This window comes from Gambusia affinis, linkage group LG21 (genome assembly GCF_019740435.1).
Source record: "Gambusia affinis linkage group LG21, SWU_Gaff_1.0, whole genome shotgun sequence".
Taxonomy (NCBI): domain Eukaryota; kingdom Metazoa; phylum Chordata; class Actinopteri; order Cyprinodontiformes; family Poeciliidae; genus Gambusia; species Gambusia affinis.
In genome coordinates, this window is record NC_057888.1 from 1,438,272 (window position 1) to 1,463,257 (window position 24,986).

The window sequence follows — 24,986 nt, forward strand, 5'->3', positions numbered from 1 at the left end:
GCTTTCAAAATAAAAGTCTGACTGCAGCGTCAGAACAGGGCGATAAATGACAGGAGCTGAAGATCTGCCTTTGTTTCTATTTTAACGAATTAACATGAATTTAAAAAGGAGAAAATAAAAATGTAAATCTCTTTAAACTCATAGAAAATTTTATTTAGACATTTATTTGAGGTTGAGATGTTGAAATGTTATTTAATGGTGTAGATTTTATTTTTTAAATAAAATAAAATATGAAAATTTTAAAAATATTTATTTTTATATAATAAAAATGAAATTAAAATACAGTTTGATTGGTTTGATTATTAAAATAAAAATGCCCTCAATAAGGAACGGAACATAAAAGAATACATTGAGTTTGTCTTGTCTCATTTTTACACATAAGTAGAATATTTTACATATTTTTAATGCTTTATCTGAGAATCTTCGGTATCTTTTGGTTTTATCAGTTGAAACCTCTGTCACAAAAAGACAAACCAGATAATCTAAACATTCAACATTCTGCATTTTTATATTTCAAAGAAACGTTTTTTGATATTTGTGACTTAACAAATCAAACTGATGTGTTTCCAAAGGATTCTGCTTTGTTTTGATAGTTTCCTGCTGTGAAACATCAGGACGAAGTTTATGGCGGCCTTTTATTTTGAAAAGGGAAGCGCATCGGGTTTAGTGGTCATGTTGGGTCTCTTTCATGCAGATGTTGGTTTTCCCCTGGGAACCGCATCAGCTTCCTTCTTCACGCATTAGAGGTGAAGTTATTTGTTTACATCTGAATGGATTCTGCAGCGGGAACAGGGGGGGAAAAAACACGACAACGTCCCTCGGAACCGGAAGTTCCTTCATGTCCGATGATTAGAGGGAAGATAGAGCTCAGAAATGTGAGCTCTGTTCATCCGTCTGTTTACCTGTTAATCCATCCATTTATTTATCCATCCATCCATCCATCTGTTGATCTATCATCCATCCATCCATCCATCCATCCATCCATCCGTCCGTCTATCCATCTGTCCACGCTGATCATTGGTTCTCCATCTGTTCCAATCACTTCAGGATTTGATATTAATTTCTCAACATTTTCTCCTGTTTCATCCTCAGATCTTTTCCTTCTTTCTGCCCCCTCCCTTCTTCCCAGTCCCTTCACTACTTCCCAGTCCTCCAGCCCCAGTTGCCCCAGAGCTTCACCATGCCTCATCTTCTCCCCAACACTCAGGTTCACCCACTACCTTGAAACAGGAGAAAACTCTGTATAAAGAGTTTGAACAGTTTGATCAGGAGGAGAGGCTCAGACTGCAAAACAATCAGGCTGATCAACATTTCAGCAGCCAAGCAGTTCAAAGTGCTTCACATTACAAAACACAAAGTCATAGAAACACACAGTCAACAACTGAAGCGTTATATTCTGTAAAGTCCCATTGATTAATGTTTCATTTATTGTATTTCAAAATTAGATTAGTGCTTCATCTGGGTCTCATCAGGACGGCGGAGTTAATCCCCGTTTTCTTCTCTCCGATCTTCCAGAAGAGCTTCGCTGCGTCTCTTTTCTCCTCCAGCCTCCATCGACTCGGTGAGATGCAGCGACTCGAGCTGAACAGAGCAGTAACTAGAGCATATTTCTCAAGATACTGAAAACACAAACAGGACAAGACTTTATTAGCTTTTTAACGGTTGACTTTCTTTTTTGTTTAATGTCCACAGGTCGCACAAAAAGTGTGTCACAGTTTTGGTAATTCATCAGTTGGATGCAACAAAAGCAAAGCAGAAGAAGGAAAAAAACAAGATGGAAACTTTAACCTGAGAAACAACTCAAACAAGACGCAGACATTCCCCATCTGTATTTATTTTTTAAAAGCCTTTCATATTGGCTCTAAGAATATTAGAGATAAATGTGCTGCGATAAATGGTGTTGTGCAAATAAAATTTTCCTGATAGAGATTTAGTTTGAAAAACCCTGTCAGTACTTTTATAACTCTATACTAACACTGCATGTCAGCAAAAGAAAAAAAATATTTTATACTTATCAAAAGTCATTTTGTATTCTTAAAGATGAATATTACTTTTTTACTTTTTGTACATTTCAAAACTTGTACTTTTTTACTTTCACTTGAGTAAAACAGTTCAACCTGTACTTTTACTTTAACTATAAGATTTTTTCATTGAAGTATCTGTAGTACTTCAGTAGAGAATGTGAGAACTTTTGATACTTCTGGACGTTTAGTTTGGTGCTCCTGAAGGTGGAAGTGAGTCTGAATCATGGTGAGATCTGAACGTTTGTCCAAGTCCTTCAAGGAGAAGATTGTAGCAAATCATCAGTATGAAAAGTTCAGAAAGTTTAAACTCATCCATTCCACAAGTACTGTGTGAAAAATGTTCTACAAACCTACCGACTGACTGATTCAGTTCATCCTAAAATCAGTCTGCGAGATACTTAAAGAAGTCCTGAAAACCTTAAAGTGCCGTGACAGAACATAGCAGCTGGCTGCTGATCTTGATAAGAAAGTCAAAATCTGCACAATCTGAAAGCTGACAGGAAAGATTATAGGAAATGTACAAGAAGGAAATGTTTCTTCTTTAAGAAAAACAGACTGAAGTCTGTCTGTATCCAGGCAAGAAGAAAACAGAATAATGTGAACAACAGGACAAAGGACATCAGGCATAAATCAAACACAGAAAAATAACCTCATACCAACACCGTAGGACGGAAGACCCAAAGCCTGAAAACCAGAAAAAACAAACTTTACCCCAGAGAAGGACATCGTTATGGGAAGCCATGAGACAACTCGATTCTACCAATGGCTCCATCTGGAATCACAAATCTGAGTCAATAATTCACTTAAAATTCTCAATGAACCAAAAACAAGTCCAATACCTAACAGATGATCATCCATCCAGACCCCACTTCTTCTGTTTACGACCCAAAATCCACAGAGTCAGCAGAATGGGCCGGACCCTTCAGATCCCCACCAGTAGACCCACTGTGTCAAACTCAGACAGCGAGTCCTACAGCTCAGCGCTTCACTAGCCTTCTTCAATTTCAGAGAAAAATATCCATGAAAAAATGAAGTCAGAACTGGACCCAGAAACATGATAATGACCCAAAACATTCCAGCAAATCCACAAAGAACTGGAGAATCCAAAGGCCCAGTCAAAGGCCAGAACTCAATACCACTGAGGAGTTGTGTGGTGAATTGTAGCAAATGGAAACTCCTTAGACATGTGGGGAAGAAATGTCCCCCAGACTTATGGCATAGAGGGACAAGAACCGACTCTGAAGGTAATCTGACCAAGAGGAAAACTCCAACTACGTCTCTGACATTCAGGTTTATTTGTAGAGAGAATTTCATCAACCAGGCAGTTCAAAGTTCTTTACATCCTAAACACATTGTATATAAAACTCTGGCTTGTTGCTGGTGTTTCTGTAGCTTCCAGTTTAACCTTGATGGTTCCTGGGTTGGTCCGAATCATCCAAACCAGTTCCTTTCAGTGGACAGCGACAGTTTGGCTCAGATGGTTGAAACTTTGAAACAATCAGGTGTTCAAAAATACAATGATCCCCAAACACACACAACAAAGCTGGAAATGGGGAACCATGGCTGACATTAAACCACTTCAGCTGGAATGAAGACTTCTGTTCATTTCGTATCTCATCTTCTCATCTCATCTTCTCATCTCATCTTTCAGAGGCGTATTTCTGCTTTGTGTGGTTCAGCATTACTCAGACAGGAGAAATTAATTATCTCCATGTAGTGTACACCGATAGAGTGGAAAAGGGTGTGCTTGTTGTAGCTGAATGTGTGAGTTTACTGATGTAGGATGTGATAAACATTCCTGAGACAACAGATGTCCCTGAATGCCACCAATCCGGCTACGTTGGGTCAGAGGGCATCATCTGTTTTCAGAAAGCTCTAAATCATGTGAATGAGTGCTGAGGAAGTCCTCATTCACATGGATGAATGAAATATCCATTCATCCATTTTCAGCACTGATCCCACACATGTGACTGGTCAAACCACAAGAGGACCTCAACATATAGACAAAGAATAGATAGGTTTGGGGGACACTGAGAAATCAACACAAAGGTATCTTTCAGCATAAAATGCAGACACATTTCTTCTCCATTCGTCATATAATCAAGATACTTAGGGACAACCCGGAGCATCCTCCCTGTGGGAGATCCTTTCTGCCCACAGCCAGCAGATATACAATAATTCTTTGACCAACCTTAGATTATATGAGTTAACAACATTTAATTTTTTTCTAGGATTAATACAATAGGTTTCCATTTTAATTTTCCAATTATGTTCAAGATTGATTATCTATTTTACTTTAAAACTCCACATCTGACCTATTATTAATGTTAACACGGTAAAATCAAGGGATTAAATCCCTTCCTTGGCTGCCATGACTGTAATCGAGGCGAGACGGGAATCATCTCAACCCCGACGAACATCTTTGTTCAATAGTTATGTCTCGCGAGATATTCAAAATCACGTGGGTAATGGCTGGAGATCGCGGATATTAGAAGGTAGTTTTTGTGCTTTTAAATTCTTCGCTTTGGACTAAAAATAACGAATTTGTGCAATGAAATTTAATCAGCTGTTGCCATATTTGAACGGTGTGTCTGTGAAATGAATGCGTTTGCGGGGTTTTGTGGCCGCTTACGTCGACCCCGCCTGTAGAAACCGTCAAACCTTCGAAATAAGAGCTCAATGTTTTCCGCGCTTTTTATCGTTGCGAGAATAGTTAGCTTTGGTCTGGGAGATGATCCGGTCTGCTCAGACCGCTGGGGAGGGAAAACCGGCTCTCTACTGGATCTAACCGGGGGAAATGTTCACGTTAACCGGGGCTGGGCAGAAAACAGCCCGCAGAGGTCATTTAAAGAGGATGTACAGCCGCTGCTAGCATTAGCCGGTGCTAAAGGCCTCCTCAGGAAACTGGAGGGAGCTTTTATTTTCCAAAATCTGCTTCTTCAGCTCGCCTGTCTGAGCTGCAGACCTCAAGCCTTTAGCTACATAATATATTAATATTCAGACTGTTGATGAACATTATAATTGTTGTTTATTTTGTCTGTCGCCTTCATTGCAGGGTCTGCAGAGAAGAGGAGGGGAAAGTGACTGAAGCTTCACTGGAAACAACACTGAGGGTGACTTTTCCTTCTGCTTTAAACTTCTCATCGTTTCCCCATTCATGTTATTATCTGTATAGAAAAATAAATTCAGCTCAATTTTGATGTAAATATACTCAGTTCTTATTTTAAAAGTTTCAAAAAGCATAAAAAAATAATTTACAAAAAGTTGCAAGTATTTTTTAATTTTTTAAAAAGGAGCCATTCAAAGTTTTCTGCTTGTTGGGAAATAGTAAGGCAATATTAGAAAAAGCTCTATACTTTTATCTTTATTTGATCAGTTTATTATATTATTATTATTCACATAATCAAACTCTTCATTATTTTCTGCTCCAGGCTGATTACGGTCTGAAAAAGATCCTTAAATAAAAATACAAGTTATATTAGGAAGGAAAACGAAATTGTTGATGTTTTTATGTATTGTTAACATGATTAAAACATTAGTGGGTTACAAAGTATAAGAAAATAATAAAATTAAATAAGGAAAAAATGTTTTTGTTCAATATTGAACAAGTTTTTTTCTGATTTACTGAAAAATATTCATTAAACTCAATTTTAATTTTATCTCAAATGTCTCAAAAAGCCATAAATGATTATTTAAATTTTTTGTTTCATTTTTAATACTTGTAACAGTGATAATATTTAAGACCTGTAAAATAATAACAATTGTGTCAACTACAGTAATAATAGTTATAACTACTATTATAGAAACAATATCATAATTAAAATGATCAAAAAATAATAATCATCTTAACTGGCATGCCAAAATAATGTAATACTAATAATTTAAAAAAGAATGACATGATTGTAGTAATATTTATATACTTGACATTTATTTTAAGTCCCAAAAAAAAAAAAAAAAATTTTATAAAACTTTAAAAAAATCTATAAATAAAATATATTTTAAACATGAGTGAAATGTGCTTTTTTCTTTTATTATTTATAAATAATTGTAAATGTTTATTATTATTTGAATAATCTCAACCCTAATAAATAACTAATAATTAGTTTTTAGTATTTGTATTTGTTTTATTCTTATGAAATAAAATAAAAACTTTTTATAATAAAAATTAATTAGAAATACTTTATTGCACCCAAATATAATATTTATCAGGACAGCAGAGTGTAATGAATCATGAATAAATCAATATTTGGAGTTAATAGAAATATTATTAAAACAGTGATGGATGGCTGTTGAAGGGAAGCTGAACTGGTTTCCAGTATGAACTGGCTGCAGGTCACTGGTTCCCCCTGAGGAACCATTAAGGGTTTATAACCAGTCTGGAGCAACAGGAAGTTTATTTATCTTCTATATTTAGTTCATTGAGCTCCGGGTTCTTGATTTCATCTCCGTTATAATTCAGAGCTGCTTTAAATAAAGAGGAACCGTCCTGGGCAAGCATGTGGCGACAGTGGACAGGAAGCAGCGCCCAGCAGAGGCAGGTTCAGTTTGAGAGGACAGAAAGGAGGCAGGCGCTCTGAGCCAGGAGTACTTTCCCTCAGGAAGTTAGAAAGAGCCGCGGTGACCCTGAGTCTCAACCAATCAGCACATTTCATTCCTCAGACTGACAGTCGAGTTGAAAAAGAAAGTACACCCCCTGTACATGCTGCATTTTTACGTTTGTGGAAATAAAAACCCTTAAGGAGAGACGGGGTGTCCTTTCTTTTTGCAGTGACGTGATCTCAGAGTGTGATTAGCGTGTTTCAGTCAGTCAGTCCCTGTTAGCGTGTGAAAGCTGACCCGGTCCTCTGAATCACCCCTCCAGCAGCAGCAGCAGCGATGGCTCAGCTCGCCAGCCACGGACGGCTGCTCCTGCAGCGCCTGCATCAGCAGCGGGAGATGGACTTCCTGTGTGACATCACCATCATGGTGAAAGACGTGGAGTTCAGGGCTCACCGCAACATTCTGGCAGCCTTCAGCGATTATTTCTCTGTCCAGGCGGAAAAGGGCGAAGAGTTCACGACTCTGGACCCGGAGAAGGTCAGCCGCTACTCCCTGGAGAAGCTTCTGGAGTTCGTTTACACGGGGCAGATGAACCTGAGCAGGTAGGCGGCGAGATCCCACCTGGAAACGAAACGCAAGGAAGACGGAACGAAATACGTCAGAACACATCGTGATAAATCAATAAGAATATCAGGATGGACACAAAACCAATATCAGCTAATAAATAGAATATTCACTGGACTCTGATCCAGAACCACACGGCATTCTGGGAGATGTAGGCAGAGGAAAGAATTTAGCTGCTCAACCTCTCGCAGCCAGCTAGCAAAGCAATGTTGGTGGCATCAACTCACTCAGTCTCTTTGGTTACCTAGCAACAACCTTTTGAGTTACTTGCACAGCAAAATAAGATAAAATTTCAAAATGTGAATTTTTTTCCACCAGCGCGCTTCTTATTTTCACACAGTGATGTCAGCACGCCCAGGGCGGCCATCTTGTTTTATAGCCTCTGACTTCAACTCACAGAAGTCATGATTGAAATAAAAGCAAGTTTTTAAAAATATTTTCTGTCATTTGCATTTATTTATGGAAAAAAATAGATTGTGATCAAGTTTGATATGAAAAGACTGAAAGTTTTTTGTACATTATTTGAAATACACTAAAATATCAAACTAAACATCTAATAAATTTCCTTTTTTAAATAAGACAATAAAATGTTATTGCTTCAATACAATAACAGAAATCCTTTCAGGTGAAGATAAAATGTCTCTTGAGTTTTGGTTGAACATATTTACAAACAACAAACTTTTATCTTAAATATAAAATGTAAATATATTAATAAATTTGGCTTAACTACGGATTTTTCAAAGGTATTTTTGATTCGGTGTTCTCCAGTTAACGAATAATCAATTTCTAAATTCATTAATTATTTCAATAATCAGATTCATTGTGTGATTCTTGCCTTAACTGTTCTTCTTCTGTGGTTTCAGCACCAGGCAGGCCGCCGTGCGCCGAGCCGCCGTCTTCCTGGGAATGTCGGAGGCCACTAAGTACCTGGAGAAAGTCCCCTGCTGGTCCGAGTCCGGCGAGACGTCCCAGTCGGTGGCGGACGGCGAGGCGGAGCCGTGTCCGCCGAGTCCCGGCAGCCCGCCGTCCCCCATCCCTCTGTCCATCGCCTCCGTGGTCGGAGACTTCAAGGAGGACGGCCTGGAAGGGAAGATCCACGACTTCGACCCGCGGGACGAGGACCTGGGCGACGACGTGGATTACAAGCCCGCCACGCCGCGGAGCTTTGGCCGAGTGACAGGCAGGAAGAGAGGGAGGAGGCCCAAGAGCTTCAGCGGCGAGCAGCTGGTGGTGAGCGGCACCGCCAAGATCCACAGCTACAGAGGCAGGGGGCGGCCCAGAGGCAGCGGGCGCGGCCGAGGAAGAGGAACCACCAGAGAAGAAGATCTGTCTGCCGGCGAATCGGACGGCAGCGTAAAGGACTTTGGCGAAACGCCGGCCGACTTCGGGGACACGTCGGCCGACTGGAGCCCGTCCAGAGAAGAAGAGCTGCCGGCCAAGAAACCACGGCTGGGCGGCGAGGCGAGGAGAGGGAGAGGTCGCGGGCGGGGTCGGGGGCGTGGGAGGGGGCGAGGCCGGGGCCGGAGGAAGATTGAGGAGGACGACGACGAAGATGAGGACGAGGAGAGCGGGGAGCTGGGAACTGAGGAAGAGCGCGAGGCGGAGGGCGGGGAGCACGACGGATCGGAGCTGGGCGAGTCGCTGACCTGCAGCGAATGCAACAAGCTGTTCAAAGACATCAGCAGCCTGCGGCGCCACGAGAAGATCCACAAGGGCCTGAAGCCGTTTTCATGCATCTTCTGCTCCAAGACCTTCAGGCAGGCCACGCAGCTCAAGACACACCTGCGCATCCACACAGGTCAGCAAGACACCGGAGAGAATAACAAGAAAAATAACAGAGAAAATACCACAGATCAGCAGCTTCAAAACAAAAATAACAGAGGAAAAATAAGGAAATGCTCCAGATAAAGATAAAATATCTCCCAGCTGCTCGTTTTAAACAGTTTAACCTGTTTGTCTCCAGGTGAGAAGCCGTTCACCTGCAGCAACTGTGACAAATGTTTTGCCCAGAAGTGCCAGCTGGTGGCTCACCGCCGGATGCACCATGGAGAGGAGAAACCGTACACCTGCGAACGCTGCGGCTTCAAGTTCGCCACATCGTCCAACTACAAAATCCACATCAGGTTCTCCTCCTGCTGCGTTAAACTGACTGAGCTGCAGAGGAAACGGCTGAATGGTCACTTCTTTACTGTGTTTTTTCCCACAGACTCCACAGCGGAGAGAAACCGTACGTCTGCGACATCTGCGGTCAGGCGTTCGCTCAGTCCAGTACCCTGACCTACCACAAGAGGCGCCACACCGGGGAGAAGCCGTACCAGTGTGACCTGTGTGGCATGTCCTTCTCCGTGTCTTCCTCTCTCATCGCACACGCCAGGAAACACACAGGTGGAGCTCATTATTATTCATACGCACCGAGGTGGGCGGAGCTAACACCATTTTAATCTGTTCCTGTTCCTGTTTCAGGCGAAACTCCGTACAAATGTTCACAAACAAACTGTGACGCCAAATTTGCGACATCTTCTGAGCTGAAGAAGCACCTGAGGAGGCTTCACCCAGGTGAGTTCAGATTAGATTATGTTCATTAGATTAAAATTTAAAGTGACCGCAACGCCACTCTGAGCGAAGAAGACAGAAAAACAGATCAACTCCCTACTTTTATCTGTTTATCTGGATGTAAACAACATCTAAGGTTCAAATCCAAGTTTTTAATGTAAAGATTTTACACGGTTTGGTAAAACTAAGAAAGACTGTGAGGCAGCAGCCTGGAGATCTAGCAGCCCGGCTTCTGTTTATTTGGACTCTGAGTTCAGGTCAACTCACAGAAGGCATGATTAAAAATATTATCATGCCTTCTATAAATAGTATTTTATTAAAATATGAGTGCTTGTAGAGATTTAAAACCACTCACTGATGATAAACGACTGTTTTCAACAAGTAGTTTAATTTTAAAAAAACAAAACTGTGGCAACATCAGTGACCAGGATGCTGTTTTACAGTCTGAGAACCGTGCAGCAGCAGAAGTGAAGGGAAGCACCAAAAAGTCACTTTTTTTGCAGAACTGTTTTGTTTTTTCTGCTCTTATGCTAAGTAGATGTTAATGTTGGGTTTTCATCACATTTAAGCTAAAATAATCAACATTTTCAGAGAAAAAGGCTGGAAATATTGAAAGTATAGAATATGTGAGCGTCACTTTCAGAAATAATAAATGTGTGTGTGTGTGTGTGTGTCCAGATGGAAACTCTGGCGTCCAGTGCCTGCTGTGTGGGAACCGCTTCGCCAGCGTGAAGAACATGATCAAACATCAGGAGAAGGCTCACGCCGACGAAGTGCGACAACACAAGGAGCGGGCGCGAGCCGGTGAGCCGATGGGCGGGGCTTAATTTACATTACATTACATTTTCACAGTGTGGGCCACCAGGGGGCGTTGCAGAGCTTTAGAAGGTAAAACGTGTAAAAATAGGGAAAATATTTTTAAAAATTTTTATCATTGTTGAAAGACGGTTAGGGGCCGCAAAAAATCAGGTCAAGGGCCTCATATGGCCCCTCCACCACACTTTGGACACCCTCTTTCTAGATGGACATAATACTTAGTGAATAGTAAATTTAAGAAATGTAGAATTGAATGTTCCTGCAGCTGCACAAACTCTGTGAACCTCGAGATCTTTAAGTAAAAAAAGAAAAGAATAATTTCTGGATGTTTTATTATTTGACTCTTTTTACTATTAACAAAGTTGTGGAGAAAAAAAGATCTTTTGTGTCAAAACATTTTGTACGAAGCAAACATATGTGTGAGTCTCTGGGGGTCAAAGGGCACCCAAAGCCTAAATCTTATTGGTCAGTTTACTTTTGTTTATTTGGTGGCTTGGCGCTTTTTCTGTAAGATAAAAATGAACGGCAGGAGTTTGAATCTCCCGTAGTTCTAAGAGCGGTTTGGATCCCGGCGGAGCTTTTTACCGGGTCGGTTCTGGAATTGGTTCATTTCTTTGGAGTTGGACAATAAAATAAAAAAACAATTCATTGTTTATTGAAACAGTACTTGAGTCAATTAAGTTTAATTGATTTTAATGTTAATTAAACTTAGATACAACTTGAAAGTGCACTTTACTTTGATCTGTAACATTAATGTGTTTTTAACTTAAAATTCATTCGAATTATTCCTGACAAAGCCTTGCTGCATTTTACAATGAAGTTAAGTTTTATATCCCGACTATCAAAAACAAAAAAAGCTATTAAAACAAATGACATCTGTGTTGTTTGACTGTACAGTTGGAACCAAAGATCCTTAACTTTGTCTTTATCTTGAATAAATTTATCTGTATTTATTTTTACTTGAGGCAGAACAAATGAGGCAAAACTCTGTTGTTATACAGAATGAAGTTTAAAAAAAAACAACATATCCACCCCCGGTTCCCTCCATATCCAACCGACTTCTTGTGGCTTTGATGTCACAGTGATGTCACTCAACCCGTCTGTGACATCACAGGCGACTGTCTTTGTATTCTCAGATTCCACAGAGAAATTCATTTGCAGTTTCTGGCAGCAAACAGTGAAGATAGAGAAGACAGAGAATATAGTGAAGATGGCGAACATGGAAAGACAGGATTTGTTGGTGAGAGTAAGAATTTTGGAAACCAGGTGTGGGAAGCTGGAGCAGGACAAGGAGGAGCTTCAAAAGATGGTTGAAAAATTGAGGAGGAAAATTGAACGACTGAACAGCTGCACCAATAAAAACGCCAGAAGCTTTCAGGTTGAAAACGAAATACTGATTGACTCAAATAAATTTTGCAAAAGTCAAGTTGGGACATTAATTAAGGAGCTGGATGAAGCAAAAGAAACAATTTTTGATATGGAACGAGATTTTTATGTAATATCAAAAAAAAATGTGGAACTAGAGGAAAGGGAGCGAACAACACGTAAGGATTGTGAAAATAGTTTAAAGGAGAAAAGAAAACATGTGGCCTGGCTCCAAGCAGAGAATAATGAATTAAATAAAGAAATTGTAGCTCTTAAATTGAAAAATGACAGATTGAGATCCAGGGTGGCACCAAACCCTAAGGAGAAAAATGAAACAGAAACCCCAGGAGAGCCACAATCAGCAGGAATATTAAAACAAGTTGGGAGAACATTGGTCAATATGTACCAGTCAGGAACGCTGCGGTACTGGGTGCCACCCTGGATCTTTTAACTTCTGGGGGTCAGAGAGAAAAATCTTCAGCTGTTCAGTTCAAAAACCAGAAGAAAAACGAATAAACCGGCGACCCACCAGAACCACTCTGTGAAAAGCTCAGGCGGCCGCTGGAGCTCAGAAGAAAAGAAGTAGCCAGAAATTATTGGGCAAATATTAAAGGAGTTAAGGAAAGTTATGCCATGTTACAACCTTATCAAGAAAAAGTTCAAAAAAGTAAAACTAACAGTTCTGGATGGATTATTAACCCTGAAATAAATGAGGTAGGAAAAAATGATTATTTAGTTCATCCAGTGGTGAATATTTCTGTTACTCCACTTTGGTTAAGTGGAAAAGCTGAAGTTGATTTAAGTTTATTGGAAAGAGGAAGACAAATAGAAAAGAAAAAGGTGAAAAGGTATTTAAGGAAAGAATATGCAGAGCATATACAAGTATATACAGATGCTTCTAAAATGTCAGATGATAAAAAAGAAATTCTGGACTTAAATATTATGAAAAATAGAAGAGTAACAGATTGGTTGTCAGTATAAACAGGAGAATTAACGGCTGTATTAGTGGCTCTAGAATGGAGTGAAGAAACGAGAAAGAAGAAAATATTGATTTGCTCAGATTCAAGTAGTGGATTAATAAGTATTTTAGAGCAAAATTCAGAAACAAGACAAGATATCACTGGATATTAATCAACCCATTTTTAGAATTCAAAAATATGGATCCAGGATTAAATTACTTTGGATTCCTGCCCTGCGACAGACTGGCGACCTGTCCAGGTGAACCTGCCTCTCGCCCTGGACGCAGCTGGAGAGGAACCAGCAACCCTCCTGACCCCATTAGGGAAGAAGGGTGTAAGAAGATGGATGGATGGATTCCTGCCCATATTGGAAGAGTAGGAAACGAGTTGGCGGATAAATTTGCTAAAAATGCAGCAAAAAAGGACAATGTTGAGCTTCATATCAAAGTAAGCAAAAATGATATATTAAAAAGAAATGGCAGGAAGAATGGGATAGAGAAGTCAATGCAAGATTTTATTATAGCATTCAAAGAAAAAAGTTGGGGAATGAAGGAAAGGTAATAGGAATAAAAGAGAAGAGGATGTTATATCCAGGTTAAGGTTTGGGCATCCGGGGTTAAATAGTACTCTGGAAATAATTAACAAACTGTACAGGTTTGTGTAGATATTGTGGAGAGTCAGAAACAATACAGCATTTTTTTCTAGAATGTAATAAATATAATCAGGAAAGAGAGGTGATCACCAGAGAGTTAAGTAGAAACAAAAATAAATTGGATATTAGAAATCTGCTGCAAAAATCGTCTGAGGATGAAGTGTTCAGCAGCAGTTTTAGTTTTCTGAGGAGAACGGGAATTATGGGAAGATTACAGTGGTTTTACGTCTGGTTCAGACTCCAGTCTGGAAGGTGGCGGTAAAGAACCTGAGTTACACAGAGAAATTCAAAAGAAGAAGAAGATTTTTTTTTTTTTTGATTTTTAACAAAACATTTACAATTATGAGAATGCACAAAATACAATTAAAAACACAAGGTATTAAGGGGCGTGCTGTGGTGGTGCAGTGGGTTAGCACGCCCCAGGTTCGGAGGCCTCAGTCCTCAACGCGGACGTCGCGGGTTCGACTCCCGGTCCCGATGACTTTGCCGCATCTCTTCCCCCCAACCCCCCTCCTTTCCTGTCTGCCTACTGTCACAAAAATATGAGCCACTAGCGCCACAAAAAACTCTTCAGAGAAAAAAAAAGGGGAAAGAAACACAAGGACAAGCTCATCAGGACAAGCTTAAAAATAATTAAATAAGGTGCTTGTTAAACTCTAGTTTTTCTTGAGTCGATATGTTGCACAATATCCCATTAAAACCCCATAACTGCATGAAATTTTGCTTGTTCCCGGTGGCTCTGTGGAAACAAAACTCAACCAGGCCTTAATTAAGGCCTGGTTGAGAACCGGGCCTTTTTCTTCTTCTTCTTCTTGATAAAGAAGAAGAAGCTCAGGATCTTTGATCTTTCTTCTAGAAGAAGAAAGATCAAAGATCCTGAGCCTCGGCCAGGTCCACTGCCCAAAACAAAAGTAGACACAAAAATACATTAGATATTAGATCTTTGATCTTTCTTCTTCTTTATTAAGAAGAAAGATCAAAGATTCTGAGCTTCTTCTTCTTCTCTATTAATAAAGAAGAAGAAGAAGCAGCTCAGGATCTTTGAACTACAAGAGGTTCAAGCTCCATTCATTCATTATTAGCTTACAGAAAAACGGCAACTTGTGAAATAAACAAAAGCAAACTGACCAATCAGATTTAGGCTTTGGCGTGTCAAACCTCACCAACTTAAAACTCTGAACTAAGAACGTCTGATCACATAATAGCAGTTAACTATAGCTGTCATTACTGATAACTATTGTGAGTAATCCCTAATGTTAATACGATCAGGCAGCATGTAATCATATACAGTACAGACCAAACGTTTGGACACACCTTCTATTGAATTCAATTAGAAGGTGTGTCCAAACGTTTGGTCTGTACTACATACATACATGAATTATTATTTATGTCTGTTTAGAGATAGGGTGAGAAGCTCAGTCATCCAGGAGGGACTCAGAGTAGAGCCGCTGCTCCTTCACGTCGGGGGGTCAGTTGAGGCTCGGGCATCTGGTCAGGATGCCTCCCTGGATGGTAACTGTGGCGATTTTCTAGATGGTAACCATGGCGATTTGTTGTGCCTCTGCAGTTGTCCTGCTGGCCTCCAGCCATCCGGTGGCCTTCGTTCAGAGCAAACTCACGCAGGACAACAAGAGTCTGGTTTCCATCCCGGAATCAGAGCCAAGCAACCCCGAACCTCCGACCCCGAGCCCCAAAGCCTCCGAACCGTCCGCCGCCACCACAGGCACCGAAGACCCGCCCACCGAGCCTGCTGCCATCATCCAGGACTTCAAGACGGAGCCGGACCATCACGCGCTGAGCGCCGACGCCGGCCAGCAGGTGACCTTCGAGGCCGACCCGGAGCAGACCATCAACTCGGACACGCTGCACGCGCTGGTGGAGCAGCTGCGGCCGGCGGCGTCGCCCGCCACGGGCCTGGAGCAGATCATCATCATCAAGACGGTGGACCCGGCCGAGGCGCCGCCGGCACCGCCGCAGTGAGCCCCGAGGCGGGACGGACTCCGGACTAAAATCTGACCCAACTTCACGTTTTCAGAACCGATTCATTTCTAAAAACAACCAGAACCAATTTAGATAACAGTTTCACCATTTCACAGAGTATTACCACATTAATGACCTCTGACCCCTCATTTCATCCTATTTAAAGAATATTTTGCTCCTTTTTCTTTTGACTAATCTTTACTTCTTTTTTTATTATTTCTGATGAACATCTTTAAAGTTAGTTCTGCTTTAGTTTGTAAAATCTTATTCTTTAGCTGATTTAGATTTTTCTGTTGCAGAGTAAAGTAGCATGATTAGTTTTGTTTTATGTTGGATATATTTTGGTGCACATAAACGTAAAAAAGAAGTCAGTTTCCTGGTTGTTTGGCTTTAATCTGGTGAAACTTTCAAGCTGCAGAACGTCAGTTGAATTTGAAATAATTTTGGAGTAAAACATAACAGCAGGTTTTCTCCTGAATGACGGCGTCATTAATTTGACGATTCAAGAGTAAAATGTGAGCATGAAGTGATAAAATGGCTTCTAGTTCAGAGCCAGAAGATGAGAATCCAATCCTGCTGGTACCGGTCCGGTCTGCAGGTCGGAAAAGTCTTAATTCTATCCACTTCCTGATGATTCATCCGGACAGCAGATGTTTTATGTACTCGATGCACTTCAATGTTTTATTCCAGGACTTTCTAGAAGAAATTCACACATTTTTGAGCTTTTTTTTTTCTCCTTAAAATAAATACTTAAGACATGAAAGTTTTGCAGTATCTTTGCTTCAAGGTAAATGTCCTAACTATGAACAGCTTCAGTTAAATCTGTAAACAGAATTACATTTTTTCTTATTTTACAGCTTCATTCTGGGTGGAATAATCAGTGTATAGAGAAATGTGCTGAATCTTTTTATTTTTTCACGTTTTGTGTAGCAAGTAGGCCAGAAAATCATTTTTATTTATCATTTCCTCATCTGTTAGAGAATGTGTCTGTTTAGTTTAGTTGGAAAACTGCTGTACACAAAGCATTTTCTGTAGGTCTTATTTTTGCAAAATGTCATCATTAATTGTACAGTTGTGAGGAATAACTACATGTTAGGCAAAGTATAAAAAAACTGAGAAAAAAAATTAATAAAAGCGACGTGAAATAAAGCTAAATGCATCGGTGTTGATTTGTTGTGATGGAAAGCGGGAAAATATTTATCTTTAGCATTAGCATTTAGCATTACTGTCAAAATGATGTCAAAACTAAACCGATACCGTAGAACACAGTGGCGATGCTAGCCCAGTTTTAGGGGAGCTGTAGCTTCAGCTTTAGCATTAGCATCCGTAGGCGCTCTGTTTTGAGCAGAAAGACGAAGAGGGGAAACCTGCAGCCGCAGTCTGGGCACAGTCAGGATTTCCATGATGACGATGGCGGATCAATCATTCTTATTGATTAGAGTAAAATCAAAATGGTCTCTGAATTGTGACTTTCCTCTTGTAAAGTGTTTGTCTCTGAACTTTATGGGCCAATCAGGATGTGACATTCAAACATCGTTACGCATCATGATGGGAACAAATAAATCAAGAAAAACTAGTTCTATTGTCATGGAAAAATATGAGAAATGTAAAACTAACCTTTATGTTAATTTGATCGCGCTCCGACCAAAGACGAAAAAAAAAAGGAAATATTAAATCGTTCCAGTTTGTTTTACATTAAACTCATTGTAACTGTGATTATTCAGGTATTTTATATTCCAGCAGTTTTTATGAAATGAATGAGCACAACAGCTAAAAGTACAAAGTAAAACTTTCAAACTTGCCGAGCTGTTTTCCTTCAGTGGCGGGAAAAAACCCTGAACAGTTGACGCAGAGCGTGATGCAGCGCATGACGCAACTCTACATTGTTGCCATAACAATGGCGTTTTTGTCCACAGTAATGGTCGCTGAGCCCATATCCGAGTGTTACAAAGCTATTTGTGAAAATGAAGGTATTACTATAAACTCGTTTGTTTTAGAAAACTTAGAGAAAACAACGACGACAAGGTGAGAGTTTGAGTCTGGGTGAAAAAGTAGCTGAAATGTAAAGATTTAACGAGACGAGACATTAGCTTCTGGAGCTAATGCTTAATATTTGGCTCAAGAAAAACTATTCAGACCCGAACTGACTTAGTTTCTTTACTTCTAATTTTCTTGCATCTTTCCTTTATTTTTTTATTTCCTTGTGTCCTACCTTTTTTGTTTTTTACCTCCTTACTAACTATAACTGGTGATATATTTCTGGTAAATTTTCTGATTATTAAAGTTATATTCAGCGTATATCATTATGTACAAGGTTGCACAAAATATTTATGTAATGGCCACATTAATAGCAAAATACGGAAAATTATTGACTTTCAAATATAAGTGTGCAAAACTATTAGTATTATAAGCAACAACCTTTCGGACTATTAAAGCTGCTGTATGTAACTATTACATAAAAATAGGTTTTTACATATTTGTTGAAACTATTATGTTGTGACAACAAAATATGAGATAATCTGAAAAACAAACCAATGAGAGCCAGGAGGCGGGTCTTAGTGCTGTCAATCACTCTCCATTGGCTGCTCATGCCCCCCTCTCCCTTACACTTGCTCTCCTCTACGCTGCAGCTAGCATAGCATTTGGGGAATGCTCAGCGGGTGCGAGCCGGTGAGCCGATGGGCGGGGCTTAATTTACATTACATTACATTTTCACAGTGTGGGCCACCAGGGGGCGTTGCAGAGCTTTAGAAGGTAAAACGTGTAAAAATAGGGAAAATATTTTTAAAAATTTTTATCATTGTTGAAAGCCGGTTAGGGGCCGCAAAAAATCAGGTCAAGGGCCTCATATGGCCCCTACACCACACTTTGGACACCCTCTTTCTAGATGGACATAATACTTAGTGAATAGTAAATTTAAGAAATGTAGAATTGAATGTTCCTGCAGCTGCACAAACTCTGTGAACCTCGAGATCTTTAAGTAAAAAAAGAAAAGAATAATTTCTGGATGTTTTATTATTTGACTCTTTTTACTATTAACAAAGTTGTGGAGAAAAAAAGATCTTTTGTGTCGAAACATTTTGTACGAAGCAAACATCTGTGTGAGTCTCTGGGGCTCAAAGGGCACCCAAAGCCTAAATCTTATTGGTCAGTTTACTTTTGTTTATTTGGTGGCTTGGCGCTTTTTCTGTAAGATAAAAATGGGAGTTTGAATCTCCCGTAGTTCTAAGAGCGGTTTGGATCCCGGCGGAGCTTTTTACCGGGTCGGTTCTGGAATTGGTTCATTTCTTTGGAGTTGTACAATAAAATAAAAAAACAATTCATTGTTTATTGAAACAGTGCTTGAGTCAATTAAGTTTAATTGATTTTAATGTTAATTAAACTTAGACACAACTTGAAAGTGCACTTTACTTTGATCTGTAACATTAATGTGTTTTTAACTTAAAATTCATTCGAATTATTCCTGACAAAGCCTTGCTGCATTTTACAATGAAGTTAAGTTTTATATCCCGACTATCAAAAACAAAAAAAGCTATTAAAACAAATGACATCTGTGTTGTTTGACTGTACAGTTGGAACCAAAGCTCCTTAACTTTGTCTTTATCTTGAATAAATTTATCTGTATTTATTTTTACTTGAGGCAGAACAAATGAGGCAAAACTCTGTTGTTATACAGAATGAAGTTTAAAAAAAAACAACATATCCTCCCTCCACCCCCGGTTCCCTCCATATCCAACCGACTTCTTGTGGCTTTGATGTCACAGTGATGTCACTTAACCCGTCTGTGACATCACAGGCGACTGTCTTTGTATTCTCAGATTCCACAGAGAAATTCATTTGCAGTTTCTGGCAGCAAACAGTGAAGATAGAGAAGACAGAGAATATAGTGAAGATGGCGAACATGGAAAGACAGGATTTGTTGGTGAGAGTAAGAATTTTGGAAACCAGGTGTGGGAAGCTGGAGCAGGACAAGGAGGAGCTTCAAAAGATGGTTGAAAAATTGAGGAGGAAAATTGAACGACTGAACAGCTGCACCAATAAAAACGCCAGAAGCTTTCAGGTTGAAAACGAAATACTGATTGACTCAAATAAATTTTGCAAAAGTCAAGTTGGGACATTAATTAAGGAGCTGGATGAAGCAAAAGAAACAATTTTTGATATGGAACGAGATTTTTATGTAATATCAAAAAAAAATGTGGAACTAGAGGAAAGGGAGCGAACAACACGTAAGGATTGTGAAAATAGTTTAAAGGAGAAGAGAAAACATGTGGCCTGGCTCCAAGCAGAGAATAATGAATTAAATAAAGAAATTGTAGCTCTTAAATTGAAAAATGACAGATTGAGATCCAGGGTGGCACCAAACCCTAAGGAGAAAAATGAAACAGAAACCCCAGGAGAGCCACAATCAGCAGGAATATTAAAACAAGTTGGGAGAACATTGGTCAATATGTACCAGTCAGGAACGCTGCGGTACTGGGTGCCACCCTGGATCTTTTAACTTCTGGGGGTCAGAGAGAAAAATCTTCAGCTGTTCAGTTCAAAAACCAGAAGAAAAACGAATAAACCGGCGACCCACCAGAACCACTCTGTGAAAAGCTCAGGCGGCCGCTGGAGCTCAGAAGAAAAGAAGTAGCCAGAAATTATTGGGCAAATATTAAAGGAGTTAAGGAAAGTTATGCCATGTTACAACCTTATCAAGAAAAAGTTCAAAAAAGTAAAACTAACAGTTCTGGATGGATTATTAACCCTGAAATAAATGAGGTAGGAAAAAATGATTATTTAGTTCATCCAGTGGTGAATATTTCTGTTACTCCACTTTGGTTAAGTGGAAAAGCTGAAGTTGATTTAAGTTTATTGGAAAGAGGAAGACAAATAGAAAAGAAAAAGGTGAAAAGGTATTTAAGGAAAGAATATGCAGAGCATATACAAGTATATACAGATGCTTCTAAAATGTCCAATGATAAAAAAGAAATTCTGGACTTAAATATTATGAAAAATAGAAGAGTAACAGATTGGTTGTCAGTATAAACAGGAGAATTAACGGCTGTATTAGTGGCTCTAGAATGGAGTGAAGAAACGAGAAAGAAGAAAATATTGATTTGCTCAGATTCAAGTAGTGGATTAATAAGTATTTTAGAGCAAAATTCAGAAACAAGACAAGATATCACTGGATATTAATCAACCCATTTTTAGAATTCAAAAATATGGATCCAGGATTAAATTACTTTGGATTCCTGCCCTGCGACAGACTGGCGACCTGTCCAGGTGAACCTGCCTCTCGCCCTGGACGCAGCTGGAGATGAACCAGCAACCCTCCTGACCCCATTAGGGAAGAAGGGTGAACAGATAATGGATGGATGGATGGATGGATGGATTCCTGCCCATATTGGAAGAGTAGGAAACGAGTTGGCGGATAAATTTGCTAAAAATGCAGCAAAAAAGGACAATGTTGAGCTTCATATCAAAGTAAGCAAAAATGATATATTAAAAAGAAATGGCAGGAAGAATGGGATAGAGAAGTCAATGCAAGATTTTATTATAGCATTCAAAGAAAAAAGTTGGGGAATGAAGGAAAGGTAATAGGAATAAAAGAGAAGAGGATGTTATATCCAGGTTAAGGTTTGGGCATCCGGGGTTAAATAGTACTCTGGAAATAATTAACAAACTGTACAGGTTTGTGTAGATATTGTGGAGAGTCAGAAACAATACAGCATTTTTTTCTAGAATGTAATAAATATAATCAGGAAAGAGAGGTGATCACCAGAGAGTTAAGTAGAAACAAAAATAAATTGGATATTAGAAATTTGCTGCAAAAATCGTCTGAGGATGAAGTGTTCAGCAGCAGTTTTAGTTTTCTGAGGAGAACGGGAATTATGGGAAGATTACAGTGGTTTTACGTCTGGTTCAGACTCCAGTCTGGAAGGTGGCGGTAAAGAACCTGAGTTACACAGAGAAATTCAAAAGAAGAAGAAGATTTTTTTTTTTTTTTTTGATTTTTAACAAAACATTTACAATTATGAGAATGCACAAAATACAATTAAAAACACAAGGTATTAAGGGGCGTGCTGTGGTGGTGCAGTGGGTTAGCACGCCCCAGGTTTGGAGGCCTCAGTCCTCAACGCGGACGTCGCGGGTTCGACTCCCGGTCCCGATGACTTTGCCGCATCTCTTCCCCCCAACCCCCTCCTTTCCTCTCTGCCTACTGTCACAAAAATATGAGCCACTAGCGCCACAAAAAACTCTTCAGAGAAAAAAAAAGGGGAAAGAAACACAAGGTATCTCATCAGGACAAGCTTAAAAATAATTAAATAAGGTGCTTGTTAAACTCTAGTTTTTCTTGAGGCCCGGTTCTCAACCAGACCTTAATTAAGGCCTGGTTGAGAACCGGGCCTTTTTCTTCTTCTTCTTCTTAATAAAGAAGAAGAAGAAGAAGCTCAGGATCTTTGATCTTTCTTCTAGAAGAAGAAAGATCAAAGATCCTGAGCCTCGGCCAGGTCCACTGCCCAAAACAAAAGTAGACACAAAAATACATTAGATATTAGATCTTTGATCTTTCTTCTTCTTCTTCTTTATTAAGAACAAAGATCAAAGATTCTGAGCTTCTTCTTCTTCTCTATTAATAAAGAAGAAGAAGAAGCAGCTCAGGATCTTTGAACTACAAGAGGTTCAAACTCCATTCATTCATTATTAGCTTACAGAAAAACGGCAACTTGTGAAATAAACAAAAGCAAACTGACCAATCAGATTTAGGCTTTGGCGTGTCAAACCTCACCAACTTAAAACTCTGAACTAAGAACGTCTGATCACATAATAGCAGTTAACTATAGCTGTCATTACTGATAACTATTGTGAGTAATCCCTAATGTTAATACGATCAGGCAGCATGTAATCATATACAGTACAGACCAAACGTTTGGACACACCTTCTATTGAATTCAATTAGAAGGTGTGTCCAAACGTTTGGTCTGTACTACATACATACATGAATTATTATTTATGTCTGTTTAGAGATAGGGTGAGAAGCTCAGTCATCCAGGAGGGACTCAGAGTAGAGCCGCTGCTCCTTCACGTCGGGGGGTCAGTTGAGGCTCGGGCATCTGGTCAGGATGCCTCCCTGGACAGTAACTGTGGCGATTTTCTAGATGGTAACCATGGCGATTTGTTGTGCCTCTGCAGTTGTCCTGCTGGCCTCCAGCCATCCGGTGGCCTTCGTTCAGAGCAAACTCACGCAGGACAACAAGAGTCTGGTTTCCATCCCGGAATCAGAGCCAAGCAACCCGGAACCTCCGACCCCGAGCCCCAAAGCCTCCGAACCGTCCGCCGCCACCACCGGCACCGAAGACCCGCCCACCGAGCCCGCTGCCATCATCCAGGACTTCAGGACGGAGCCGGACCATCACGCGCTGAGCGCCGACGCCGGCCAGCAGGTGACCTTCGAGGCCGACCCGGAGCAGACCATCAACTCGGACACGCTGCACGCGCTGGTGGAGCAGCTGCGGCCGGCGGCGTCGCCCGCCACGGGCCTGGAGCAGATCATCATCATCAAGACGGTGGACCCGGCCGAGGCGCCGCCGGCACCGCCGCAGTGAGCCCCGAGGCGGGACGGACTCCGGACTAAAATCTGACCCAACTTCACGTTTTCAGAACCGATTCATTTCTAAAAACAACCAGAACCAATTTAGATAACAGTTTCACCATTTCACAGAGTATTACCACATTAATGACCTCTGACCCCTCATTTCATCCTATTTAAAGAATATTTTGCTCCTTTTTCTTTTGACTAATCTTTACTTCTTTTTTTATTATTTCTGATGAACATCTTTAAAGTTAGTTCTGCTTTAGTTTGTAAAATCTTATTCTTTAGCTGATTTAGATTTTTCTGTTGCAGAGTAAAGTAGCATGATTAGTTTTGTTTTATGTTGGATATATTTTGGTGCACATAAACGTAAAAAAGAAGTCAGTTTCCTGGTTGTTTGGCTTTAATCTGGTGAAACTTTCAAGCTGCAGAACGTCAGTTGAGTTTGAAATAATTTTGGAGTAAAACATAACAGCAGGTTTTCTCCTGAATGACGGCGTCATTAATTTGACGATTCAAGAGTAAAATGTGAGCATGAAGTGATAAAATGGCTTCTAGTTCAGAGCCAGAAGATGAGAATCCAATCCTGCTGGTACCGGTCCGGTCTGCAGGTCGGAAAAGTCTTAATTCTATCCACTTCCTGATGATTCATCCGGACAGCAGATGTTTTATGTACTCGATGCACTTCAATGTTTAATTCCAGGACTTTCTAGAAGAAATTCACACATTTTTGAGCTTTTTTTTTTCTCCTTAAAATAAATACTTAAGACATGAAAGTTTTGCAGTATCTTTGCTTCAAGGTAAATGTCCTAACTATGAACAGCTTCAGTTAAATCTGTAAACAGAATTACATTTTTTCTTATTTTACAGCTTCATTCTGGGTGGAATAATCAGTGTATAGAGAAATGTGCTGAATCTTTTTATTTTTTCACGTTTTGTAGCAAGTAGGCCAGAAAATCATTTTATTTATCATTTCCTCATCTGTTAGAGAATGTGTCTGTTTAGTTTAGTTGGAAAACTGCTGTACACAAAGCATTTTCTGTAGGTCTTATTTTTGCAAAATGTCATCATTAATTGTACAGTTGTGAGGAATAACTACATGTTAGGCAAAGTATAAAAAAACTGAGAAAAAAAATTAATAAAAGCGACGTGAAATAAAGCTAAATGCATCGGTGTTGATTTGTTGTGATGGAAAGCGGGAAAATATTTATCTTTAGCATTAGCATTTAGCATTACTGTCAAAATGATGTCAAAACTAAACCGATACCGTAGAACACAGTGGCGATGCTAGCCCAGTTTTAGGGGAGCTGTAGCTTCAGCTTTAGCATTAGCATCCGTAGGCGCTCTGTTTTGAGCAGAAAGGCGAAGAGGGAAACCTGCAGCCGCAGTCTGGGCACAGTCAGGATTTCCATGATGACGATGGCGGATCAATCATTCTTATTGATTAGAGTAAAATCAAAATGGTCTCTGAATTGTGACTTTCCTCTTGTAAAGTGTTTGTCTCTGAACTTTATGGGCCAATCAGGATGTGACATTCAAACATCGTTACGCATCATGATGGGAACAAATAAATCAAGAAAAACTAGTTCTATTGTCATGGAAAAATATGAGAAATGTAAAACTAACCTTTATGTTAATTTGATCGCGCTCCGACCAAAGACGAAAAAAAAAAGGAAATATTAAATCGTTCCAGTTTGTTTTACATTAAACTCATTGTAACTGTGATTATTCAGGTATTTTATATTCCAGCAGTTTTTATGAAATGAATGAGCACAACAGCTAAAAGTACAAAGTAAAACTTTCAAACTTGCCGAGCTGTTTTCCTTCAGTGGCGGGAAAAAACCCTGAACAGTTGACGCAGAGCGTGATGCAGCGCATGACGCAACTCTACATTGTTG

The 24,986-nt window shown here is 39.8% G+C and overlaps 2 protein-coding genes and 1 long non-coding RNA gene across 8 annotated transcripts; 2 read left to right on the top strand and 1 right to left on the bottom strand.

Annotated features, from left to right (window-relative positions):
* Positions 1-4,423: 4,423 nt before the first annotated feature.
* Positions 4,424-16,661, top strand: mynn (myoneurin). 5 transcript variants are annotated; one of them, XM_044105047.1, is made up of 10 exons: positions 4,424-4,519; positions 5,080-5,137; positions 6,886-6,989; positions 7,059-7,165; positions 8,051-8,985; positions 9,151-9,310; positions 9,394-9,572; positions 9,651-9,743; positions 10,419-10,544; positions 15,100-16,661. In XM_044105047.1, exons 3-10 carry the CDS (start codon positions 6,900-6,902, stop codon positions 15,510-15,512), a joined length of 2,103 nt encoding a protein of 700 aa, XP_043960982.1. In that variant the 5' UTR covers positions 4,424-4,519; positions 5,080-5,137; positions 6,886-6,899; the 3' UTR covers positions 15,513-16,661. The 5 variants fall into 5 exon arrangements, with proteins under 5 accessions (XP_043960982.1, XP_043960983.1, XP_043960980.1 ...); XM_044105048.1 differs by having other exon boundaries at positions 6,889-6,989; XM_044105045.1 differs by having other exon boundaries at positions 6,886-7,165.
* LOC122824496 lies at positions 11,775-22,248 on the bottom strand. Its single transcript, XR_006369516.1, has 2 exons — positions 21,874-22,248; positions 11,775-14,296 (listed from the first exon to the last, which is right to left on the bottom strand). It is a non-coding gene; the product is annotated as an uncharacterized LOC122824496 (long non-coding RNA).
* Positions 17,404-24,247, top strand: LOC122824469 (myozenin-1-like). 2 transcript variants are annotated; one of them, XM_044105199.1, is made up of 2 exons: positions 17,404-17,537; positions 22,689-24,247. In XM_044105199.1, exons 1-2 carry the CDS (start codon positions 17,410-17,412, stop codon positions 23,128-23,130), a joined length of 570 nt encoding a protein of 189 aa, XP_043961134.1. In that variant the 5' UTR covers positions 17,404-17,409; the 3' UTR covers positions 23,131-24,247. The 2 variants fall into 2 exon arrangements, with proteins under 2 accessions (XP_043961134.1, XP_043961135.1); XM_044105200.1 differs by lacking the exon at positions 17,404-17,537 and adding an exon at positions 19,302-20,273.
* The last annotated feature ends 739 nt before the right edge of the window (positions 24,248-24,986 follow it).

Bases quoted from the DNA above. Each gene is read 5' to 3' on its own strand.
- mynn (XM_044105045.1), top strand. From the start codon at position 6,900: ATGGCTCAGCTCGCCAGCCACGGACGGCTGCTCCTGCAGCGCCTGCAT. The intron at 7,166-8,050 runs GTAGGCGGCGAG...CTGTGGTTTCAG, and splicing joins GGGCAGATGAACCTGAGCAG to CACCAGGCAGGCCGCCGTGC. The intron at 9,573-9,650 runs GTGGAGCTCATT...TTCCTGTTTCAG, and splicing joins ACACGCCAGGAAACACACAG to GCGAAACTCCGTACAAATGT.
- LOC122824469 (XM_044105199.1), top strand. From the start codon at position 17,410: ATGGCGTTTTTGTCCACAGTAATGGTCGCTGAGCCCATATCCGAGTGT. The intron at 17,538-22,688 runs GTGAGAGTTTGA...GTGCCTCTGCAG, and splicing joins GAGAAAACAACGACGACAAG to TTGTCCTGCTGGCCTCCAGC.